The sequence below is a fragment of the Cheilinus undulatus genome, linkage group 11 (genome assembly GCF_018320785.1).
Source record: "Cheilinus undulatus linkage group 11, ASM1832078v1, whole genome shotgun sequence".
NCBI lineage: Eukaryota > Metazoa > Chordata > Actinopteri > Labriformes > Labridae > Cheilinus > Cheilinus undulatus.
In genome coordinates, this window is record NC_054875.1 from 31650908 (window position 1) to 31676034 (window position 25127).

At 39.2% G+C, this 25127-nt stretch overlaps 1 protein-coding gene across 1 annotated transcript; it reads left to right on the forward strand.

Moving 5' to 3' along the window:
- Positions 1-1408: 1408 nt before the first annotated feature.
- On the forward strand, positions 1409-23090 carry slc17a9b (solute carrier family 17 member 9b). Its single transcript, XM_041798969.1, has 13 exons — positions 1409-2225; positions 4581-4778; positions 5182-5321; positions 9163-9262; positions 9568-9698; positions 9828-9924; positions 11116-11212; positions 13984-14071; positions 14157-14191; positions 14352-14467; positions 19779-19834; positions 19992-20021; positions 20356-23090. The coding sequence occupies exons 1-13, from the start codon at positions 2092-2094 to the stop codon at positions 20532-20534; spliced, it is 1401 nt and encodes a 466-aa protein (XP_041654903.1). The 5' UTR covers positions 1409-2091; the 3' UTR covers positions 20535-23090.
- Positions 23091-25127: the final 2037 nt, after the last annotated feature.

Below are 25127 nucleotides of genomic sequence, written 5' to 3' on the forward strand. Positions count from 1 at the left end.
TCAGTCAAACGCAGCATGCCAATTCTTGGGGCAGTCACCTGCTGACCACTAGGGCCCATACTCACAGGTGTTGCCAATCAAGCACCTGAATGTCAACACCTGGGGGCACCAGAAGCTCAAACCAACAGTCAATACCAACAGCAAAATAAGCTGTTTGACATTGGCAAATTTTTCATAGATACAACCCACAAACTCAGCTCTACTGTTCATCCTACAAATGCATGTTTCTTACAATGCAGCACAATTTAAAATGTAAATAAACATGCTTTCCAAACTTGTAAGATTTCTTGCCAAGAAGCATTGTTACAACAAAGAAATAATCTACCAAACATACATTTCCTTACCTTTTGTGCTAAGTTCATATTTGGCAACTTTTTTCAGAGGTTTTGGTTGGTAAGACATGACCAAAAAAAAGGAAAACAAAATCCAAAATGAAATAAAGACTTTTTTTCTTTGAGTAAATTATCATTTGATATTGAAATTAACTTGCAAACTTAGTATTCAATAGCTCTGATGTCATTTGGTTGCATTTAAAATCCACCTGGACATTTTTTTTTAATATTTATTTTTGGGCATTTTTGTGCCTTTATAAGATAGAGGAGGATGGACAGTGGATAGAGTTGGAAACAGGGTCAAGACTGGGGAAGGGAGATGCAGTGAAGGGCCTCAGGCCAGATTTGAACCCGGGCCGCCCGCGTACATAGGGAGTGTCTTGAACCACTAGGCCCCCTGCTCCCCCCACCTAGACATTTTTATACACAAACATTGTTTAACAGTCATTCTTAGTTGGCTTTACATCATGTCCAAGCAGGACTTTGTTTGATAAATAAGAATTTCAAAGGAGGAGAACACTAGATGTGGAGGGCCTAAAAATGTAAACGTTTTTGCACAAAAATGATTAGATTCTCGTATTTTTTTCATCTTTTAGGTTGGTCCAAATACTTTTTTTTCAATCATATGTATAGGCCTACATCTAATTTTATATCAGAGCAAATATGGTCCCATGCCCCCACTGGCACTTTCCATGGGGTGTCTGGACACCAGGGGGGGACCACTAACCTAGGGCTTGAAAATTGCTATATCTGCCACTGACATTAAGTTACTCTATGCAAGCACCATCTTACTGTTTTTGTTGTTAATAAAAAAGAACTGCTTGCATTATGTTGTAAAACAAGGTTTCTTAAAACGTTTAAATTCTTACATCATAAATGTGGGATATTTCATTTTGAATCACTGTTACAGATTTTAAAAAGCTAATTCAATGTGCACATTCTAACACTATAAAAAGTAACTGTTACTCAGGAAAGCACCTTTTCATGTATTATTTATAGTGGAGTATAAAAATTGTGGTGTCACTTTAACTTGAGTAAGGGATGTGAGTGCATTTCCCACCATCACACAGGGAGCATCTAAAAGTTGTGCAGACTGCAGAGTCTTATGTAACGATGCCTGGAAACTCGAATAACCAGGGGGCACATGGACTATCAACCTTGTAAGCTCTGACTGCGCAAATTCTCCCCCACAGCAGCTTAACCTCAGCACGGGCTCCATCTCTCCTCCATCCGTCAGGGACGGGTCATGAGCGAACTACATCCTGGTGCTCCACTGATGCTCCCATAGTCACATTTTCTGTAATGCACCGTCATGATGGGAGAAGGGCAGGAGCCAGGGGCGTCTCTACGACGTATTTTAAAGATACCGTAGTGGATAAATCGGCGGACTAGACAAGTGAAGCTGGTTTTAAGTGGAGAGAAATCACTTCCTGATTAACCCTACCGATCAGAAGAAGAACTGCGCGGCTGGTCGGAGGAGGCTGGCAGAGAAAAACTGACACGTGGATTACTCCTCCTCGGGCATCAGGAAAAACAAGACTCCCTCCTCCAGCTCGGCTTCGTGACCACATCAGCCTTGTCCCCGTGAGTCCAGTCATACAGGTTATGGATTACAATCAAGAAAACCCGTGATGTGATCGAGTTTTTACTTTATGACAAGGTTTCAGTGTTTTTTTTTCCTCTGATCGTCTACTTTTCTGACTGATCAACCGGAAAGAGCCGACGCGGTTGAGAGGGGGCTGCTGTTTCCTCGCGTTGAATGGCAGTAATTCAAAAATATGGCAAGAACTATAGTCCAGATTTGGTCTGTCACACGGAAAACCACCCGCCTGACAAGATCGGAGCCCCTGGATGTTACAAGAAGTGGCCTGAACACAACACCAACTGGTCCAGGTAATAGTTAGTGTACCTCTTTACTGAAACATCAAGCTGGTGTGAGCGTTTTTCGTGTTTACTTATATCTCAGCAGCTCAAATAGCTAACATATCCCCCAGAAGGCAAACAGTAACAAACAGGAAATCACCAGATACCGTCACTTTTAACGACTTCTCTTGCATCGTTAAACAGTAAAACAGTCGAAGCAACCAAAGTGCCTTTGTGTCTTATAGTCAAATGACACGTATCATCTGTAGCCATGCATGGGTTGGCCCTCATAAGTGAAAAAGTTTGGTGAGAAGGAAGTTATATTTTCACGATTTAATCAGTTTTATTTTCTTGAAAAATACTTTAAATTTTATTTTCTTACTTTTGAGAATATCTTGTGAGTCTAAACCGAACAATGAGTGAGCCTAACTTAAGTTTAAAGGGTTTGAGGTTTGTTTAATGTTACTACTGCAGCCACCCAGGATTTTTCTTTTACATTTTAGTTTTGTTTTCTATTAATAAATGACTTTTTTGGAGCAAGCTTCCTACTGTGGACAAAAGTATTTGGCTGCTGACCATTACACTGACAGGGATTGTAATGACTTTGTATTAAAAAATGTACTTTAATGTGGAGTTTCCCCCTTTTTGTGGCTTTACAGCCCCCACTCATCGTGGAAGGCTTTCCGCAAGATTTTGGAGATTTTTTAGTGAGAATTCATGCTCATTCATTCTGTATTTATAAGGTCAGACACTGATGTTGGACAAGAAGGCCTGGCTTCCAATATCCGTCCTAGTTCATCCCAAAGGTGCTTGATTTAGTTGAGGTTCGAGCTCTATGCAGATCGGTCAAGTTCTTACACACTGAACTCATCAAACCATGCCTTAATAGTCTTTGCTTTGTGCACTGGGGTACGGTCATGTTGGAATAGAAAAGGGCCTTCCCTGAGCTGTTGCCACAAAGTTGGAAGCATAGCATTGTCCAAAATATTGTGGTATGCTGAAGCATTAAGATTGGCCTTCATTGGGGATAAAGGGCCTAGCTCAAACCCTGAAAACAGCCCAATATTATTGTCCCTCCTCCACCAAACTTCACAGTCAGCACAGTGCAGTCAGGCAGGTAATGTCTCCTGGCATCCACCAAACTCAGACTCACCCATCTGACCTCCAAACAGATAAGCATGATTCGTCACTCCACAGAACACGTTACCACTGGGAAGCTTGGAACTCTTCAACCATGGAATCAGCAGAGTGTTGGCGACGTTTACACAGTCGTTGACCCTGCTATGTTATCTCACGTGGTCTTGTGCTTTGTGGCTGTTGTTCCTAAATGCTTCCACTTTCTAATAATATCACTTACAGTTGACCATGGCATATCCAGCAGGTATAAAATTTAACAAACCGTCTTATTGCAAAAGTGTCATCCATCACAGTAACACACTTAAAGTCACTGAGATTTTCAGAAACATCTATTTTGTATCACAAAGGTTTGCATATGGAGACTGCATGGCTAGGTGCTTGATTTTATACAGCTGTGGCAACAGGTCTGATTGAAACACCTGAACTCAGTTGAACTGATTTTAAGAATACTTTTAACAGTGAATAAAATACGCCACTTTAAACCACTTTGATCCTAACAACCACATTCAGAACCACTGTCCTAGAGTGCAGGAGTACAAGTTGCAGAAAAATGTCAAAATAACAGCATTAGAAGCTTATTCTTTGACATGAGACATAGCTCCTCAAACAGCGCACTGGTGGAATGTAGGTATTAGTTCAGTGGTGGGGAACAGGTGACCTGTTGGCCTTATGTGGCCCTCAGGTTAATTTCAAATATCAAGATGAAGCAAACATGATAAAATCTGCCATGAAAATATGAAAAACAGAAACATTTCTATAATTATCTTTGATTACCATAACGTTTGCACTATAGTAGCAGTATAATTGGCTTTAAGTTTTGCTGTAAAAACCTATATACACCGTTAAATGCATTTGTATGAAAATCAAGATATGCATGGAAAACTTTTTTTTTTGTTATAAATAAATTTGCAAAACTCTATAAAATTCTCTTTTCACATTGTCATGATGGGATACTGAGTGTAGATTCGTGAGAATAAAAATGATTTTTTTTTTTTTACTTTAGCATCAAGCAGCAACATAAGAAAATTGAAAAAGTGAGGGGGATCTGAATACTTAATGAATGAAAAAACTTACTTTTTAAAGAAAAAACAACATTTTAATATTAGGGTTTAAATGTTTATAGACCAAATATGGAGAAGTACTTCCCCTGATTACATAAGACATCCCCCTGTCAGGTGGATTTGAAGTCCAAAGTATCTCCAATGTTGCCTTCATTCAGCCTCATTCATTTCCCTCCTTCATTTGCAGGCCTGTTGCGAGGGTATGGACGGTGGTGCTGCTGCTCGGGACATGCCTGCTGTACTGCGCTCGTGTGGCGATGCCCATCTGCGCCGTCAGCATGGCAGAACAGTTCAACTGGAGCAAGAGGGAGTCGGGGATGGTGCTGGGCAGCTTCTTCTGGGGTTACTGCTTCACCCAAGTGTTTGGAGGCTATGTCAGTGACAGGTGGGGAAACTTTGAGGTCAAACTATAGAGTACTCAAGTTGTGAGGTGACACTATGTGAAGATTGTTGGATTGTGTTGTGTGAAATATTATATGAATGTTGACAGTGATGCTTTTTGTTGAAGTGTCATTTGCATGAGATCATTACTGGGAGTGACGCATGCAGCCCTTTTGTGTTTGCTCAGGCTCGACAGATAATGCAGAGCAACAAGCCTGGTGATACCTCAGTGTTGTCACACTGTTAACCCTTCGTGTGCCACAGTGTCAGAAACAGAGAGGTTGCTTATTTGTTTGAGGAGTTTTATGCCCAAGATCTAAAATTGTGCAGCGCCCTATCTTAACCATAAGATGATAAAAAAAGCACAAAAAGAAAAGTGTATATGGTCTGTTTTGGTGTTTCCACAGGGTTGGAGGTGAGAAAGTCCTCCTGCTGTCTGCAGCAGCCTGGGGGTCGATGACGGCCTTCACCCCTATCTTGGCCCACTTCTGCTCCCAGCCAATCCTCTCTATGACACTGGCGCGCTTCCTTATGGGCCTGTTGCAGGGTAAGATGGACACATTTTGAAAGAGTATGAATGGGATCAGTTGCATTTTTAGATTGTTTGAATGCATGGTAAATACATTTTCAGATTGAAATTGCATTTATTTAATTTTTCAAAAATCCTGTTTGGTAAATAACCAATTTGTTGATGTCAAAAGAACACCTCAAATGAACTTTTTTTGAGTCCATGTAGCACTCTTTTCTACAGTTTCTTAAAATCCTGTTTATGTCTGACCTGACCAAAAACCTCACCCAAACTACATTATTAAAACAAACTAGGTATTTCATACTCTTAACACTTCTATCTGTAGCCCACAGCTGTATATATTAATGAAGAGTTAGGGCTTTAAAGCTCCTTTAAGAAGATTTTAACTGGTTATGAATCTTACTGAAATTAACGCCAGTGCCTCATTATGAGCAAGCAAAACCCTCGGAGACCAGATCAATCATTTTCATGTCATCATTTTTATTTTCATTAGTGCCACAGGGTAGGTGTGAGACGAGCTGACTCACACTGCACTACCTAAGCCTTGTTTACATGTCTCAAAGCAAAGATTCACAAGGTGTGAAACATTCAACTGTTAAGGCTTGCCACAATTTAGCCCAAATGCAAGGCCACATTTGACCCCATGATGAACATTTGGGCGTATCATGAGTGCAGGCTCACCACAAACACTTAATTGTGTGACTAATCCTCATTATGTGGTGTCAGCGCAATTATTTTACTGCTTCAAATTTCACTGTAGTCTCCCAGACCACGTGTCATATCAAACACATATCAGTCGTCAAAATCAACACACAGTAAAAATTCCTTGCAGGAGCTTCAAGTAAAAGAAAATTAAAATGGTTTTGTCTGAAGAGAAAATAGATGATGAATTTCCTGAGAAACCATATGACATGTCAAGAAGCCCATTGATGACCAGTTTGACTTGAACTGTTGCCTACCAGCAGTTGTCTTTTCTTTCTTTTGTTTGAAAAGGTTTGAAAACAAATGTTTCTACATAGCTGGGGCTTTTAGAACTGTCTTTAGATCACTTTAGACTGCTTGCTACTGTAACTAACCACATGTAAAAACATTCTCATGTGTGAAATATTTGCAGTGTGGAAGTTTTCGCTGCAAAATCTCTAAACTAAGCTAGTGCATTTGTCTAATTTGAGATCTGAGTTGTTTCATTAAACTTGTTTTCACTCACAGTCTCTTGACAAGGCCAGGGTGAAGTTTAATTTTATGATGTAAAAGCAAAAAAAGGGTCTGAACTGCATGAAATGTATAAAAATTATTCTGCCAAGATAGGAAACAAAATGTACTTTTCAAGTGTCCTAAGAGGACATGCTATGTTGAATTTTTTAAGCAGTATTACAAGAGAGGAAGTAATGATGTTCTGAATAACTGCTGTGATTCAGTTATGGCAGCCTTGCGCTGAAGGTGATCCCTGCAGTGATCATGTCCAGACCATCAACTCAACTCCAAGCTGATATTGCTTTTATGAAAGAGTTAAACAGTAAGTATATGATTGTTAAAAATAAAAATCATCATTAGAGAGTGTTGAAGATGACGTGACGCAGCGTTGTGACATCTGTAAAGGAAGGCCTTTGGTTTGTTTGATATAGCTACCCAGACCTCTTTTACCTGTACTGAAAGAAAAAAAAAAGAAGAGCTTATATTTGATCTAAAGTATAAATAGAGAAACTGAAAAGGAAACTGAATTTCAGCGTGAAACACTGGTAGAAAGAAATGCATGTGATCAGTGATGGCAACTGTGGACTGGACTGACTTGATGAACCACCGGCAGTCATATATCCGGACATTGTAAACTACCTTCTGTTTGGATTGAGTGTTTACACTTTGCATGACTTTAAAACTGTGGAAGCTCATGACCAGTTTTACAGTGGAGGGTTGCAAGAGTTGCAGCCTCGAAAGCTGGACAACTGCAGCAGCCTTACCCAAGCCAGATGAAATACAGTGCTTTTAAAAAAAATGTACTCTCTGAAGATGGGTTTGTTTGATGTTTGTGTCAGTGCCGTTTACAGCTAACCTTGCAAAGCAGATGGATACGCCAGTTTCCGTGTTTCTCACTGGCGAATCCATCAATCAGCAACGAGGGGCAGTACTTCCGGATGTGGCAGTGGAGTTGTGACATAAGCAAGCAGCAACAAGAGGCCAACGAACAAAACATTATCTATGGAATTACTTTTCTTTTTTTACCTCCAACAAATCAGCTAGTCCCACAAACTAGACTCTGGTACTTGTATTTAAAAAGACATTGATTTTACCTTGAAACTAGTAAAATAGGATTAGATAAGATATTAACTTTGTCGTCCCAGAGAGTAAGAAATTTATCCTAGGCTCTCCACCAATGCTGCAGCCGTAAGACAACATGCACATTACACATGACACAACACATTGCCGTAAATACAGTCTCTTGTGTAATTCCATGACATGAGATTGATTAAAAAAAGGATGCTGTCAGCTGTACATAAAAATTTCTCTTGTATTGTGACTCATGGGTTTCCTCTTCTTCATACACCATCAGAACTAACTGTTGTATAATTCCTGTTATAAAAAAGATACATAAAAGCTCTACCTCCCACACTCACTTGTTAAGCTCCACATCTTTCCTCATTTTCTTTTGTAAACCTTTGACAGTTTTCATGTGTCATGTCACTAATAGGAATAGTCTTGTGGTAGTTGTAATCATGAGTTGTGCTGGGGTAGGTAGAAGTGGGGAGGTAGAGTCCCAGCCCCAGTCAGAGTACCTCACCCTGGCTCAGCTTCCCTCAGCCTCTTGCTAAGCCTGGGTCTGTTGAAGGTGGTGATGCTGTTTGTTCATGTAATAGGTCAGAAAGAGAATGTCTCTGTGTTGGTATGGTGGGTGGTTTGTTTCAAAAGAAATTATAACTTCACTGGCAGATTAATTTACTTAAACAAGAAATTCAAGTGTCTTTTTATTCGAGTTTTCTGGACGTGTCAACTGAGAGTGGCCTACAGAGTTGGTTCCCAACCTGGGTTCTGGGCACACCTAGAGGGGGGCGCCAGAGACCTCAGTGGGGGCATGGGGCCCTGCCTGCTGTAACGTTGTCAAAATTAGATTAAAAATAAAAAAATCCTGTTTAGAAAAATATTTTAAGACAGCACATTAGGTCCATCTTAAGAGATTAGAAAACAAAGAGGATCTGTTAATTTTTAAGAAAAAAAAAGCCTTTATAAATGCATAGATTTAGCAGAAAGAGATAGATTATTTTTTTAGTTTAAGAAGTAAAAGTTATCGTTTGATCAAGCTCTCAACTGCAGGACTCGTACAAGGACAACAGTTTCATCTGGTATTATTTTCTTCCACACAATCAGCTATTTGTGACTTTAAAATCCCCCAAAATTCTGAGTTTTGGTTCACAGAGTATGTCTTTAAAGTAAAAGATTTCATAAACTTTTACACATCCTCTTTACAGTTTTATTTTTTTTTTGGGTGGTGCTTATAGGCTGTTGTTATAATGTATAGTTTATACAGAAATCTTTTGGCAAAAACGTGTTTGTAGGCCTAGTATGTTAGTATTTTGTCAACTTATTTTTGGGACCCTAGGAAAAAAAAGGGTAATCACTGGCCTACACTGTGCATGATAAGGTTTTTTGACAGGAAATTAGATAAATACATCTACTCAGATTTAAGTTTTTGTATGTTTGCTATGCTCTTCACATTCATTAAATCACTAAGCTAACTAAATCATCTTTAATCTAACTCTAAAGACATTTAATATGTGACCAGGTGGTTGAAATCCCCCTTTCCTCCATTGACCTGTTTGTTTTCCTTCTGATTTTCTCTTATTTTTGTTTTGTGTCCTGGTTTTAGGAGTTCATTACCCCTCTCTGGCAAGTCTGTGCTCTCAGAAGGTGGTGGAGAGTGAAAGAGGCTTCCTCATGAGCACTGTGGGAAGTGGCTCTTATCTGGGGTGAGTCTAGTATTGTGTAACAAATAGGGGAAATAGTGGGAAAGAGAATTTTTCTCCTAGAAAATCACTGTCAGGGTACAAAGAGAAGGGTTTCACTCAAAGCTGTGCCATACGATGTTAAAATGTATTGATTTATAATCTGTATGAGTCATGTAGCGACAGTTTTACTATAACAGCTGGTTTTCAGAGTTCAGCTCAGCCCACGTTCTGAATGTGACAAATCAAGTTCTTGGCTGTGTTGAAACATCTTATTAAACAGACGTGTTTGTGACTTGCCATGTCTTGTTGTGAACTTTTTTATGCAGCACTTTGGTGATTGGAGGGGTAGGCTCTCTCATGTTGGACCTGTATGGGTGGGAGAGTGTTTTCTACGTGTCCGGTCTGCTTTCCGTCCTGTGGGCGTACTGTATGTGGAAATATCTGCTCAAAGGAGAAGGTATGGGAGACTTTTACTGTTTGGAAGTTATCTGCCATGTCTCTGTGTGCCTGTTATCTCATTGCTGCTTATTTGTATAATTGGAGTCTCTTGTTTGCCGACATGACCTGTGGTCGCCTGTGTTTGCAGGGCCTATCATCACACTGGAGTCCCTGGGAAACAGCGGGCCACAGTCCAAACTATCCAAGAGACATTGGCTCCGGCTCCTCAAACAACCTGCAGTCTGGTGAGATGAAAAGAGAGGAAATGTGTATGTTTGTGTGTGTGAGAGCAGCTGCAAAAATCTTTGTTTATGTGTGCATTTTGTACTCTTTATATCTCTTCTGTCTGTAGGGATAGCTTTTTATTTTCTCTAACACTCAGATGAATGAGCACATTAATTTCTAGCAAGATAAGAACATCTTTACTACTGTCCTGTGGCTATAATAAAGCAACATCAATACTCACTTATACCAGTTTACTGCATGTGTTTTTGACCTTAGATAAAAAAAGCAAATGACTAATTCAGGAAATGATATATTTAGAAAAATGTAGAAATATATAAAAACAGCTCGAAAAGAATACTTCTCTCGTTCATAATCTTAGTTTTTAAATTTGTTTGAACAGCCAGCCTAATGTCTGTCTGCCTCAAATGTTAGTACGCCTGAAATATTGACTTTTTCCCTGCCCTTTTCCTCATGGCAAAGATATTTATACACTGAATGCAACTGATATGCTCTGTTGCAGTGAGAGAGAAAGAACCTCCGTACTTTCTAAATGTAGGAGATCCACATTCAGAGCAATAAATCAAATGATAGTGTGACATCTGTGGGCTTAAAATATTTTCTAACTCTTGAAGCTCTCAAACACATCCATCTGCCGAAACCCAAAAAGATTTAGAAAAGAGAACAATAGATTTCAGACAAGAGGCACAGACACAAGCTCTTGCAAAATCACCGCTCAAAATAACTGGAATAATCTTTGTCTGGAACACTGAACAATGGGAGTGGGACTGAATATTAATATGGCAAGAAATATCATCATCCTGACTTGTTTGATGCACTCTTTATGACATGAATGAGAGTATTGTGAGTGGCCAAAAGGAATACAGCAGTGAAAAGAAATTATGGATGAAGCATCATAAAAGGTGGAACTGACACCAAATGGAAGTGAACAGATACTTGAAACCTGCACTTGACCTTTTTTAGGGGTATTATATATTGATCAGTTCATCAGATATCATTATGAACCATTATGTTTGTCTTACAATATGTTAATAAGCACAGAATCACTGTAACAGTATCATTATAAGGGCCTTGTATCATGTATTGTACTGAATCAGTTGTTACTTTGTAATCCCCGCCTGTACTTAACATTTTCTCAAAATGAATTAACATCACACTAATTTTATCTGTTTGTCTTTTTTCACCCTGTTCAGTGCCGTGATTGTAACACACCTTTGCACTGCAAGTACCTTCTTTACTCTTCTGTCATGGCTGCCAACCTTCTTTAAAGACACTTTCCCAGAAGCCAAGGTAAACACACAATCTTTTAATCCTCTTTCGGATCACATTTGGGTTGCCCAAAAACTGTAACCCTCTGGAATGCAGGATTGTGCCGTTCTAATGATGCTATCCATGTCATTGTAGCTGTTACAGAGGCTTTTCTAGCAAGCCTGGACCCTTGGTGACTTTTCTGGGTATTTAAAGATTAAACCCACACCAGTAACTCCAATATTAAATGTCTTTTTGTCCATTTTGAATACATTTTTGAATTAATTTTTGAATAAATTTTTGATTTGTTTCTGCCGCTAGCTTACCGTTATCAACCATATTGTTTTCTCACAATGAATGTCACATGTGACAACCAGTGGCAGGCTGCACCATCGTCTTGTCATGCTTTGCCAAACAGCACATGTCTATTCATTTAGAACCTAGAGAAGAAAGCCTGAATAGCTCATAATATAGAGAAAGAGAGACGGAGAGCCTGTGATGTGTCCCTCTGTGTCACTTCAGACAGGAACTGCTTTTAATTGGCTCATAATCAGCCAAGAAAAAAGTGCAAGGACCTTGTTCTTCAGTCTTCAATATTTTGAACATTTTTGTTAAGAGAATAATTATTTTTTCACTTTTTGGTCCCCATGAGATTAGATAACAAGTTTGTGCAAAAAAAACCCTTAGTCATTCATGTTTACTGTGTGCCACATATAAAAATCTTTCAGTTTTGATTTTTGTTTAGTTTTTCTGTTGCCTTTATAGTCCAATAACTTTTTAAAAATTCAAGAGACATTACTGCAGCACACGTACTCCTACAACCCAGGCTGTCCTGAAAAAAGGATGTTTAGAGCTTGAGTATGCACCACAGGGTTGATGTTTTACAAGCTTTTTAAATTAATTAGTCCAGGTGAGACAAACTGGTTTAAAGATAGCTAAGGGCTCAGTGGGTTAAGGTTAAAGAAAACACCCACAAAAGTCAAAACAGACCTAGGGTATTTTCACACTTGGGGCCCAGTCCTGGATCAAAGAACACCTTAGCCCAAAGTCAGGTTTGTTTTGTTCAATGTGAATGCAAACGAATCATGCTTGGGCACCAGGCCCTGGGTTTGGATGAGATATGAATGCATATGGCAGAGAGTTGCATCAGCTATATGAAGTCATCATAGAAGCACAACTTCTTTCCCCAGCGTGGCAGTTGACTCACATTTTTCTCAATGAATTGTGGAAATCATCAGAATCTAGTCAAGAAATGGTCTGTTATGACTCATGTTATGGATGACCAAAAGTTGGAGTCAGCAAGATGAGTTACAAAGGCAATAAACAGCTCCTGTCACCTCAAAAACCTTTGAGTCAGCACAGCACAAGCCCATTTAATCCCCTGAGCTACATGTAGATGTGCAAATACAAAGAGAGATGCCTGGCTTCTTCGAAATAATAAAAAAATGTTTTAAAACCATCCATGGTGGCAGGATGGACTCCCTTGCCCGCATAAAACATTAACAATCTTTACTCAGGTCATGACCCACCTGGTTGCCATGGTAGCTTCTCCTTCTTTTACATCCTTGGTGGAGTTGCATATCAGCTGTGTGCACATCGCCACCTGCTGTATGAGTCTGAGTACAAAACCAAGTGAGCCTGGGCACGGATCAGTGTTTCTAGTGTGAAAGCAAGCCAGTGGGGGAGAGGGGAGCTATTGTGCCTTGTCTAGTGTAAAAGAACCTGAAGACTCCACAGCTGTGCTGTTAGCTCTTTGAGACTGACTTTGGCGCAGTGGTGCTCTGAATGAAATGGTAACTTAAATAACCTGTTACTTCACAAGAGTACTACCATAAAAAAGTAACTCATATTTCTGCTTTATACACTGAAAAAAGAAATTTGTTTGGGCAATTTTGCGCTGCCCGAATTCAAACCCTTATGCTTCCTGTTACATGCTGGTAATATTGGCCAGTCAGCACAGAGCCTACTCGACATCTACCTTTGATTTGAATGTTAGAGCTCTGTTGTCTTTGCACAGCATGCTTTACAGCCCATAATCTGTAACTCTGCAGCCGGATATGGAGATTGCTAATGCGATAACCATTACAGCTCTTTATTATGTTAACAGTCGGACAACATACTGGTCAGGGACACATGGTATCCGACACAAGTATTTCAACAAAAACAATATAACACAGGCACTTTAACTGACATTTCCCTGTGATGTTTTTCTTGTCAGACTCTGGACACAGTTTAACAGAACTGAGATGAATACAATCTGTGTAACCCTTTAAGCAGAGACTGGCTGGAGTGCAGTCACATAAGTTAGGCTACATGTAGACAAGGCTGCTTGATCCACATATTTTAAATAAATGAAAGAAAAAATGACCAAAAAAAAAACAGTGTCAGGTAATGTTTTTTATGTACATAAAAATCTCAGTGCTGTACTTTTCATCAGTAAGCTACTTTGTTTTAGCACTAGTCGGCTATCACGGTTCAGCACTTGCCCTGCACTTTGGCCATCCTCCCCTCAAAAGGACTGCACTGACTGACCTCTTATGTGGCTAATGCACTTACTGATTCCAAGTACCTCATAAAAACCCACTCATTTTCACTTAAAGGTTTTCCTTGAGAGATTCTGGATTCTAGGGTTAACCAAGTAGGAGGTTTAAAATTCTGGGTGAGATAAATATACCATCAAAATTAGATGAAAATCTATCTCCTAGATGTTATAATATATAAGCAATGATTACTTTCAATCTGTGCAAAAATAGTATTCTAAATGTCTCCTTCTGTGTCTGAATGAGTTATCTCTTTCCGTGTTGTCCCCCCAGGGCTGGGTGTTCAATGTCATTCCCTGGTTGGTTGCCATCCCCTCATCCCTCTTCAGCGGCTGCCTGTCTGACCATCTGATCAGCCAGGGTAGGGCACCAGAACATCTCATATCTGATTTAATTTAAAAAAACAAAGCATCTATCTGTCCTGATGTCTTTCTCTAACCCTGCAGGCTACGATACCGCCTCTGTGAGGAAGTTAATGCAGGTAAGGCATTTGACTGTTGTGTTGTCATTAGTAGTGTGGTGTGTGTTAATCATCACTGTAAAACTGCCTCTCAGTCCAAAGTGTGTAGCTGTTTCCTATTAGACCTGTACTGACTTATGTAACATCATAATGTTTTTGTGTTCATTCATTCCCCGGTTAGTTTTTCTCCATGGGTGTGTCAAGTTTGTTCACCCTTCTTCTGTGTGGCAGCACCACCTTTCCTTGGGCTGTAGCGTTTGTGTCAGCCACCATGGGTCTCACCACCTTCAGTCACAGGTACCACAACGTCCTCACACTTAGATTTAGGTTTAAATGTGGTGTCCCCCAGTGGTCAGAGTGTCAGTTTCATATCTCATAGTGTTGTTTTGCTTTAGATACTCCCTCTTTATGGTTGCAAGTGAAACCATTTCATTTGTTTCCATCTGTGTGAGGTTAGCACCACCAAGCAGTCTCTAAGATGTTAAAGTTGTACATTTAACAGCAAGTTTTCAAGTCATCATCACATTTTTTTGCCTAAACTTTGCTGAGCCAGTGTACTCATAGCTAACTTTGCCAAGGGAGACTTATAGTGCCTGTGAAAAGTATTCATCCCCTTGGATTTTTTACCTTTTTATTGATTTTACAAATCAGTCATGGTCAATTTAACTTAGGTTTTTTTTAACCAAAAAACCCCTAAAAACCCTCTTTAATGTCAAAGAAAAAAAATATGTCTTCAAAGTTATGTCAATTAAATAAAAATATGTAATGTAAAATAGGTGACAGCATAGATATTCACCCCCCTCAAGTCTGTATTCAGTAGATACACCTTTGGCTGCAATCACAGCACTGAGTGTGTTTGAAAAGGATTCAGTCCGGCTTGCACTTGCCAAACTGCTCATGCTCTGTCAGTTTACACAGGGGTGGGGCGTGAACAGCCCCTTTCAAATCCAGCCACAAATTCTCTATTGGATTGAGGTCCGGGCTTTAACTCGGGCACTCCAGAACATTCACTTTGTTGTCTTTAAACTAGGGCTGTCAGTAGATTAAAAATTTTAATCATGATTATTCTCACAAATTTAATAGTTAACTTGAGATTAAATGCAAATTTATCACACTTTTTTTATCTGTTCTAAATGTACCATACAGGACTTTTTCTGAACATTTCAATACCCTTATTAACACAAGTGGACAAAAATGCTTGTTTGTTCATGTCAACAACCCAAAACAACAACAGATAATGTCAAAAAAAAAATCATCTAGACTAAGCTCAAAGATACTGAATTCTCCAAAAATATGCTGAGAGCATAACATGGTGAACTGAAGCCCAACAAGGAAAACAGATGACTGACCTTAATGTAACATTACTGAATAATACCACAGTGTAGAGTCCAACTTTAGACTTCTAGAAGTTAATTCCTCTGTTGTTCTCAGCAGATCACAGAACAACAGATCTCATCATCACACATGTATAAAGTACATTGTCAGTTAAGTTTAAATCTCTCAAAGATCATTCCTGATCCTTCACACTAAAGCAGAGAATTTCAACCTCACGAGGGAAATAAAGGCTCACAGAAACATCCCTTTACACCAAGAGGACTCACAACAGGATGATTCAAAAAGAGAGACTAGAAACAGTTAGAGAATTACACCACAGATCACTGGGAGAAGTCAAGTCTCTGCTGAGAGCTCAGCAGTAGCACAGACACATCTAACAATGTTTCAATGTTCTGATGTGGTCAGAGGTGAGTAAAGTGGACACATCTGCCCTACTCACAAGAAAAAGCAAGTAATTACTTTAAAAATGTCTGCTATTATTTACCATCTTTTTATTTTCAAATGTAAAAATGCCCAAATGTCAAATAAATGTTTACAGTAAGAAATTACTGTCATCACTCCAGTAGATTTACTGGAATGATGTCAATAAACACACATTTGAAGCTGCTTTTCAAAACTCATGAACACACAAAAGAAGTCTCAATGGAGAACTTTTAAGGTGTAGTAAGAGGACTTTAACCATCTTTTTATCCTTCGGAGCATAGAAGAGCTACAGATTTAATCTCAAACCATTTTTTTCTTCATAAATAAAGGGGACGCACAGTCTAATAATAATTTGTACCTTATATCATGATACTCTACAGAGCTTCTTCACTCTCAGGCTCACCTGTCTGCACCTCTGCTCCCCTGTCACACATCAGCCTCTGCCGCTCTGTCCCCTCCTCCTCCTCCTCATGATAGCTGTATATTCACCAGTGTCAAATCGTCTTCTACAGGGACTGCAGAGTCTTTGACACTATTACAGCATCTTGTTTGTGGGGATGTTCAGTGTCTGGTGCCCACCAAACATAGAGTCCTGTCTGAATGCTAGAATGCACCATTTTGGTCTTATCAAACCAAAGAACTTCCTTCTACTTTGTACATTACCTATTTTTATTCAATTAGGATTACTTTGTAGAAATCTGTTTTCACTTTGACATTAAAGTTTGCTTGTTTGTTTGATTTTTTTTTTTTTCAAAAAGCCAAATTATATTGACCATGATTGATTTATAAAATCAGTCAAAAGGTAAAACATCCACGGGGTTAATCCTTTTTTCAGGCACTGTATAAGTGGCCATACCAGGCTGTTATCCCATGTTATGTTATCATATCATATCATAGATTTTCAGCCTAAAAAATACATCCACTGTGGGGCGCAGGTGGCCTAGTGGTTTAAGGTGTGCATCATGTACGCGGACAGCCCGGGTTTGAACCTGACCTGAGGCCCTTTAGCGCATGTCTCTTCCCCACTCTCGTCCCTGTTTCCGACTCTTTCTACTGTCCTCATCTATCAAATAAAGGCACAAAAATGCCCAGAATTAATCTTAAAAAAAAAAAAAATACACCCACTATTGCCATCTCAAGCATAAACTCTTAACATGGGCCCTCCAAAGATTAGGCTGGAGTATATTAAATTCTGAGTTGAAATTAAAAGAGTATTCATGCATAAGCCTTGGGGTTTTCGAGGTGTTTGGTGACTGGGTGTGTGATGCATCATTTGTGCTATGCCCTTAAGTAAACTGAAAAGAATCCAAAAGCAAGTTGGCCTCTGTTTCTAAGCCAAGACACCAAGATCTACACAAAGCATTTGATATATGGAGGTTAAAGCACTAAGTTTGAAAGCATGATTTGACTTGAGGCAAGGCTTCTTAAGGACAGGTGGAAGTGCAGGCCTGCTTGCAGGCTTTTATGAAGTTGGGTGTGTGCCTTTAGAAGTGGCAAGGCAGTCAGGTACGGGAAGACTTGTGATTTTACTGTTTCAGTATTGTGTACATTAGCATTGTTCAGGGTATTAAGGAATATTATACCCAGTGCATGGGTATGTGACAAAATCACACTGAAGCTCCCTGACAGACAGAAAAGACAGGGATCAGGTTTATTAGGCTTTGTTGAAGGGATCAGCTTTTAATCGTATCATTTGATCTACTGTTTATTTAAGAATAACTTTTTTCATAAGAAAACAATTAGTGTTAATCTTTGACTTTCTGCTCAGACAAAAGAAAACAACCTTGAATTCTAAGAACCATTGTTGGTGAGCCACTACAGAGACAGAACAAACAGTGAGGAAGCAGCACCGCACGTATGAGGAAGTAGCTCAAAATAAACACACATTGTTGTCATCTGTGAAACACGGTGGCTGGTTCACTCATCAAACTTTTACTGGAATACTGGCAGTTATGCAACTTGTTTTGTTTTGTTTTTTTCATAAGTTTTATAAATTAATTTTCTTAATAAGAGAAAAAATATGTTCTTACTTTAATAATTGTCCAACTACACCAAGACTAGTATTATCTTTTATGATGCTCTAATAAATAAAGCTTTGGTAAATTTTTACTTATTTTATGTTTATTTTATGTTTGTGGGGTCATCTAAGATTCCACTGTAAAAAATAAAATTTAAAGTCCCTGTAAAGTGAAATCCAAAATGTGTGTCTTAACAAACTAGACATGTTGGAATAAGATTGCTGTAAACAACCTGTAATGAAAACACTGAGATCTATGTGTGGCTGAATTTTTTTATTTAGACTGCTAGAAAGTTCTTCTCCTCTTTTCTGGCTTGGTTAAATTTTGGCAGGGCAAAACCTAATGTCCCTATGTCATCACTGGTCTTGATGGTGTATAACCCTGCCCACCTAACACTACAATGATATAACATCACCAAGCAGTTCATCTCAGTACAGACTGCTGTTAGCTGATGTCACTGCCTTCGTTGAAAGTTAATGGCCAATTAGTTGCTATGTTTTTGTTTATTGTGAGGTTAATTTCCCAAATCAGTCTGCCATGGTGATCATTAAAAGTATCATGATAAAGAGATCTGAGAGAATCATATTTCTCGTGAGTGGGCGTGGCTTCAGCTCATTCAATCAACATGCCCACGCCATCCTAGATCAGATTTTACTGCCTAATTTTTCATGATTTTGAAGCTGAATTGCGCAAACTTAGAGATGTTTTTCATGACTGAAACGTAGCCTGGTCGTTCATAACACAGAGGCCTGTCATACAACAAACCTGAAATAAAGATTTATTATCACATTACAGGGACTTTGATTGGCCTACAATTTAAAGAAAAGCTTCTTATATACTAGCAATCACAGTGAGCAGAGCGTGATTCTACAGGCACTTCATTCATACCTGTGACAAAATGCTACAATTCTAAAAAAACAACGTTTATGAGTTGACGTGTGGAAGCATTGTTTTTAAACTAAAGTAAAATGAATAACATTAAGACAGAGGATCAAATGAAGTTTCTCTCTTTTTCCTCTCAAGCAATGACACATACACGCCCTCCTTTCCTCCCTCACCTCCTCCCAGAGGTGATATGAGAAATAATAATCAACAGTTATCATATAGGATCTCAGAATGTGATATGTTCAATGTCCTTTTTAACAGATAAAAATTGGACTTAAATATCTGCATTGTGCTTGATGGCAAGCTCCGTCTGTGAGTTAATTTTATACGGGAAGCTTATAAAAGGACACAGCATCTGTGAATATTAATAAACCTGATCATTTCTGATCACTCATCTCTTTACCAAGAAAGAAGAATTAAAGTGTTTTTAAACTCAAATTGCCTTGGATCACATTACAACCAGCGGTCGATGTTTATCAGTTTGACTTCAGAGAGGACCAGTGTGCTGTGCCAGGCCATGGTGCATGAGTATAAATGCACCCGTATATATGAGCATGTTTATTGCTCGCCAAACTAGCCTGACATCGTTAACAGGAGTTCTTTGATAACTTTTGAAGCATCATCACACACAGTCTGTGCGGCTGCTGGTGGACAAAGACACATTCTAGAGGAATTTATCATAAATATTCACTTATCACATAGCACCGTCTTAATGAAGGTAATTAAAGCAATATCGTGGCTGTTTTTGAATACCCAGGTATACAGTATTACTTTTTTACCAGCCGTTCCTACGGTCCAGATTGATAAATGCTGTTCTGTGTGTTGAAATGACCTTATACCCAAATTTCTGCAGTATGCACGTTTGATAAATGAGGGCTAACGCCTGCACAGGGGCCATTAAGCAGCTTCTATGATGTAATGACTAATGATGTGTCTTTCTTTCACAGCGGTGTATCTGTTAATGTTCAAGATCTGGCTCCTTCCTGTGCCGGAGCTCTATTTGGTGAGTGAAAAATAAATATGTCCTGAATTTCTAAAAGAGGTCTCTGAATTTTTCAATAAAAGCTTCACTTCTGTCCATATTGATCATTTTTTTAAACCCTAGGTGAAATTTTAAATGTGTTGTTGAATTTTAAAGAAGTATCTGTCTTTTTTTACAGGTGTTATGAACACTTGTGGTGCCTTCTCAGGTGAGTTTAAATGTCTGTGATGAATCTTTCACCAGTAGTGGTTACAATAGTGTTTTTATTGTTACGTTAAACATGTAATAAGTGAGAATATTAATCCTCTTCTTAAAAATTCAAACTTTGAGATGATGTGTTTCATGTCAATCATGCCGGCTCCTATGTGCCATGCATATTTCATCAAGGGAGCATTGTGGAGTTAGTGTCAAATGAATTTTAAAAAGGGGATGCAGTATGACAGTAAGTGGTCCTGTGAGGGATGTGAAAAACTCTACAATCACATGGAAAATGCTGTGTGCGCTGTGGCATCAAAGGTGACTCTCGGTGTTTTTGTGTGCAGGGGTCCTGATGGTGTATTTCTCTGGGTATCTCATCGAGGCCACAGGCTCGTGGGCAACCGTGTTCGCCCTCATCACCACAGTGAACCTGCTGGGCCTCTGCACCTTCCTGGCCTTCGCTGAGGCTCGCCGGGTCGACATTGACTCCAGCAAGGTTCGCCACCACAACATCCACATCTAAAGTCGTAAGAAAGAGTAGGATGCTGTTCCTAAGGGAGACACAACTTTGGGCAACCAGCAGTTTGAGGACAGCAGAGAAGTTCACAAAGGATAAGGTGGCACATGGATAAATCCTGGGTGTGACATCAGGAAAACTTAAGTCGGCTCTGTGGATGAGAACTTCCTGTAACAGTCACTTAAAAGCACACAGCAGAGGCTGCACAATGTTATTGAAAAATCCTCTAAAGCTCGGGCGCTGAGTCCTAGAAAAACACAGCTGTGTGAGAGGATACTCTGGGTGAAGCAGAAAAGGTTACAGGAGCAAAAAAAAAAAAAATCTCTACCTCCAGGTCCCAGCTTGTGCAGCACGTGGTGGGTAAACAGTCGTGTGTTTACCTTCGTCTTTAGCTCCAGAATGTGTCGCTGAGAATGAGGAAAGTCACAGAAATTGTAATCTGGTGTGTTTTTTTGTGGAGCTGCGTGGGTGATGGATGTGTTAGTCTGACAGCTGTGACACACCAAGGTGGTGTGTTCTCACCCTGCAGGGATGGGGGAGGCGTCGTTGCCACACGTGGATGACACAGGGAGAGTCCAGCCTCTGTTATCTGAAGTCTTTTATTAGTACGCCCCGCTCAGCCATCACTGAGAGCACCATCTGAGTGACAGCTCATTACCCAGCTGCTAATTACTCTGCGGGCACTACAATGTCCTGTACCATTTACCTTCTCTTGTCCCCATCACCATAGTTACAAGCTGATCATATTGTTTGAGTTGAATGAGAAAGACCCACATTGATCCAGTGTTTTTGTAATCACAAAGAATGTGCTTTGACAAGCAAGACCAAAGGTTGATTATTTAGTTTATTTAATTTTGATTGCATGTAATATAAGATACCTCACTTAATTATTTTGAGTACTTATATATTTATATGACCCTTTTTTTTTTTTTGTAAAATCCTATTTTTGGAAGAAAGAAGACAACACAAAAGAATTATGTCAGAAAGATGGCAGAAGTGATGCAGTATGAAAAATCTGTCTTCACTTGTAGTTCCATCTGTCCAAGGAGACACATTTAGTGAAAAGTTACTTCTTCATGTGATTTTCTTCCGTTTTCTGTTTGAAGATCCTCGTTACGGCACTTGATGTCCTTGTTACTGTGGCACCAGACTGGAAGTGCTGTCAGCATCTGTAAAGGAGAAAGTTAGTGCAGAACACACTTCTTCTTGTGCTGTCGCATCTCTGTGTTATCTAAGTATATTTCTCTTATCAGGCTTGCCCTGATTTTATGAATGTTTTGTACAGCAGTGGTTCTCAACTGGTTGAGCCTCAGGACCCAACATTAACTCCTCAATGAGAAATTGCGACCGAAATTTCTGATATTTTGATTGAAAAATAGCACAAATTGGACCTCACGCAGTAGCAAGTGTGACAAATCATAGAGACAGGACAAAAACAGGAATAGTTTCATGGACTTTTGGTGCCGTTTTTGTTTCCTGGAACACATTTGGGACCCACTGAAAAGGGCGCCGCAACCCACTTTTGGGTCCTGGCGCATCAGTTGAGAAGCACTGGTGTAGAGGATGTAAAATGATGTTATGGTCTCAGGACAGGGCGCAACCCAGGCAGCGTATTTAGGGCTTTTGTTACCATAAAGTATGTAGCGAAATGAAGCTGAATGTTCAGGGTACAGTAGAATTTATCTTTGGTCTTCACAGCACAGTTTCACATTTAGGAGATTTAATTTGCATTTAAGATGACATGTGAACCTTAAACCTATGCATTTATTATTTTTGTGCCTAATTTAATTACAGTAAGCTATGGGAGGCGAGTGAGATGTGTGTGCTGTGCTAACAGTGTCATTTACTGGGTATTGTCCATCAACATTTTGCCTCCCATGTACCCATGTAGGAGTTTTTCACTATGGTGTGTTTTTGACACATGGACCCCTGTTGTCTCAGAGTTATTTATTTATAACCACATGGGAACATTTTTGGTGTATGTTTTGTCAGGATAGATTTTATTTCTGAAATATCCTTTATTGTTATGTTTCTTATATTGTCATGGTCAGTTGGGTGTAAAAAGATTAATTGGATTTATTTAAATCTTCCATTTTCTTTACATCAAACACAACGCCATTATTTGTTTTGTGCTAAAAATCACAACTCTACTGACCATATTGAATCATTCTTATTTAAAATAGAATATATGCCAAATGTCAGTATGATGATGTATTTATTTTTGTTTTTGTAGTGATAAATCACAGATTGCGTGCCTATATTCTCAGATTCACAATTTAGATTCAGCTATTCTCACATTATTCGGCTTTTTGGTCGCCACATTCCTGGGCAAAATTTAACATAGAGCTGCTTTAATCATCAGTCCACCCCTCTTACTGTTCTCTGTTTACATCCTTCAAAACTTAACACGACTATAGCTGGTGATCTGCTAACAAAGTCATGACATGTATGATTGAAAGAAGTATGTTAATGCAAAAAAATCATGCAGTATTCGAATGCTTTTGAAATATGTTGTATGTAAAAGCCTATATTACCTTTGAATAAAGATATATTTTGTCAGCATTGGTTTGGGGTTTCATTGTGCCGCACTACAGGATCAGTGTGCAGTTTCTTTGCAGAGCCATAGGGAGGCAGCACTGTATCAGTGATGAGGAGAGCACAGGCAGCTGAAAAGATCAGATATTTTCTGATATGCACGGCATAATCAGTGGAGGCCTTCTCAGTAGCAGCTCTCTTAAGTTTGCATTGAAGTGAGTCTCAGCTTTTTGCAAATATTACAACCTAATTTCCAAAAAGTTTGGATGATGAAATGGAAATTGCTGATAGGTTTAAGAAAAACACTGAACACCCTTTCTTAGGAAAAACAGTTCAAAGAAAATATATTAAATGCTGAAACTGACTTTTTTTTTAATGTATTGGAAATCAAATTTCAAATTTGATACCAGAATAACACATTTTAGAAAAAGTTGGGCAGGGTCATGTGTACCACTCTCTTGCACTTTGATTCTTTGCCTCTAATTACAAGGAAAAAAAAGTCTTTTATTACTGAACTTCTGGGCTGTACGTTGGTGTAGGATTAGCACTGTTGCCTCACAGAAAAGAGTTTAAAACCCCATCAGACCGGGCCTTTCTGTGTTAAATTGCGTGTTCTCCCTGTGCATGCATGGGTTCTATCCAGGTACCCCAGATCCTTCGTAAATCAAAGGGCACACTCATTTGGCTGATTTGAGACTAATCTGGCCATGATTGTCATTGCTTGTTTGTCTCTGTATCTCTACCCTGTGATTGACTGGTTACCAGTCCAGGGTGAACCTCTCCTCATAACCTGTGACAGCTGGGATTGGCTCCAGCCTTCAGACAGAATAAGTGGTGCTGATAATAGATGGATGAATGATGCACTGTTTACCAGCACTGTCTTTCTCAAAAAGGTGAGCGCCTCCAAATCTTGATGAAATGCTCTTTTTTTTACACCGTTATCTTATTTACCTGTTGCCAGTTAACTTTATTAACTGTGAAATGTTCCATCAGGTGTTTTCTGTCAATATTTCACCACTTTTCCAGTCTTTCCTTGAAAGTTGTTCTATTAAACAGACGGTCATATAATTTTCCAAAAACAATCCCTGCAAAACCCAGATTCAGAAGTGGAAAGCAAGAGTAGAACATATAGTAAGAGCATATTTTGAGTATCTGTATTATGAATATTATTCTCTGAAGAAACGTTTAACTTTTACTTTACTACATTTAAAAATATATATAGTTTTGATTCCACTGCACTTCTATAAATAATCTTGCAACTCGCTTCTTTTGTTTGATATGAAAGATGATAAACTGTGTTAGTGTATTTCTGCATGTGGTTAGTCTGAGTCAATGGTTCCCAAACATATTCTGACAGGCCTCTTTTTGGCAGATGAAAACATTTTCAAGCTCCTAAACCCCTCACCCTACACATCAGTGCATAAATGCTGTATATCAATGTTTACTGAAAAAACATTCTTGTGCTGGTAGGATGGAGTTTGGGTTTTTTCTTTAATACCAACTGTCATACAGCTGAAGCCGAGGGGGAAATGACTAGGCATATTTTTTTATTTGTCTTTGTTTTGGTAATTTTAATGTCTAGTGTTGATTTTTAGCCAGCCCTTCATTTTCTTGGAGGTCAGCTCACAAATTTTGTCATGTTTTAGTTGCAGTGCAAACAGGCACAATGTTTTTATATAGCCTTGCCATGCCCCCTCTGTCATTGCCCCCCCCCCCCAAACAAGGCCATGGGCACCACCTTGAAATCACTGGTCTGAGTGGTGTTGCAGAAATAAATCTCTCAGATCAGGCAGCTACAGCAGAGAAGGATAACCATTCTCCATCTCACACCCATGGCTATATCTTCAGCCCATGTTTGAGGGTCTAGTAACTCTCTCTATGAAGCCTATCTCTATAATGCATTATAATACATTATAAGCATACTTATAATGCAGTATGATAGGGGCCAAGCACCCAGATGCAGGTGGGTTTTAGCTGTGACAGGTAGTGCAGTGACTCCCACTTGCCCCTTTGGTAGGCTGGATTTATCTTTGACGCAACCTGTGCTTTATTCTAACTGGGCTC

Bases quoted from the DNA above. Each gene is read 5' to 3' on its own strand.
- slc17a9b (XM_041798969.1), top strand. From the start codon at position 2,092: ATGGCAGTAATTCAAAAATATGGCAAGAACTATAGTCCAGATTTGGTC. The intron at 9,263-9,567 runs GTGAGTCTAGTA...TTTTTTATGCAG, and splicing joins GGAAGTGGCTCTTATCTGGG to CACTTTGGTGATTGGAGGGG. The intron at 20,022-20,355 runs GTGAGTTTAAAT...TTTTGTGTGCAG, and splicing joins CACTTGTGGTGCCTTCTCAG to GGGTCCTGATGGTGTATTTC.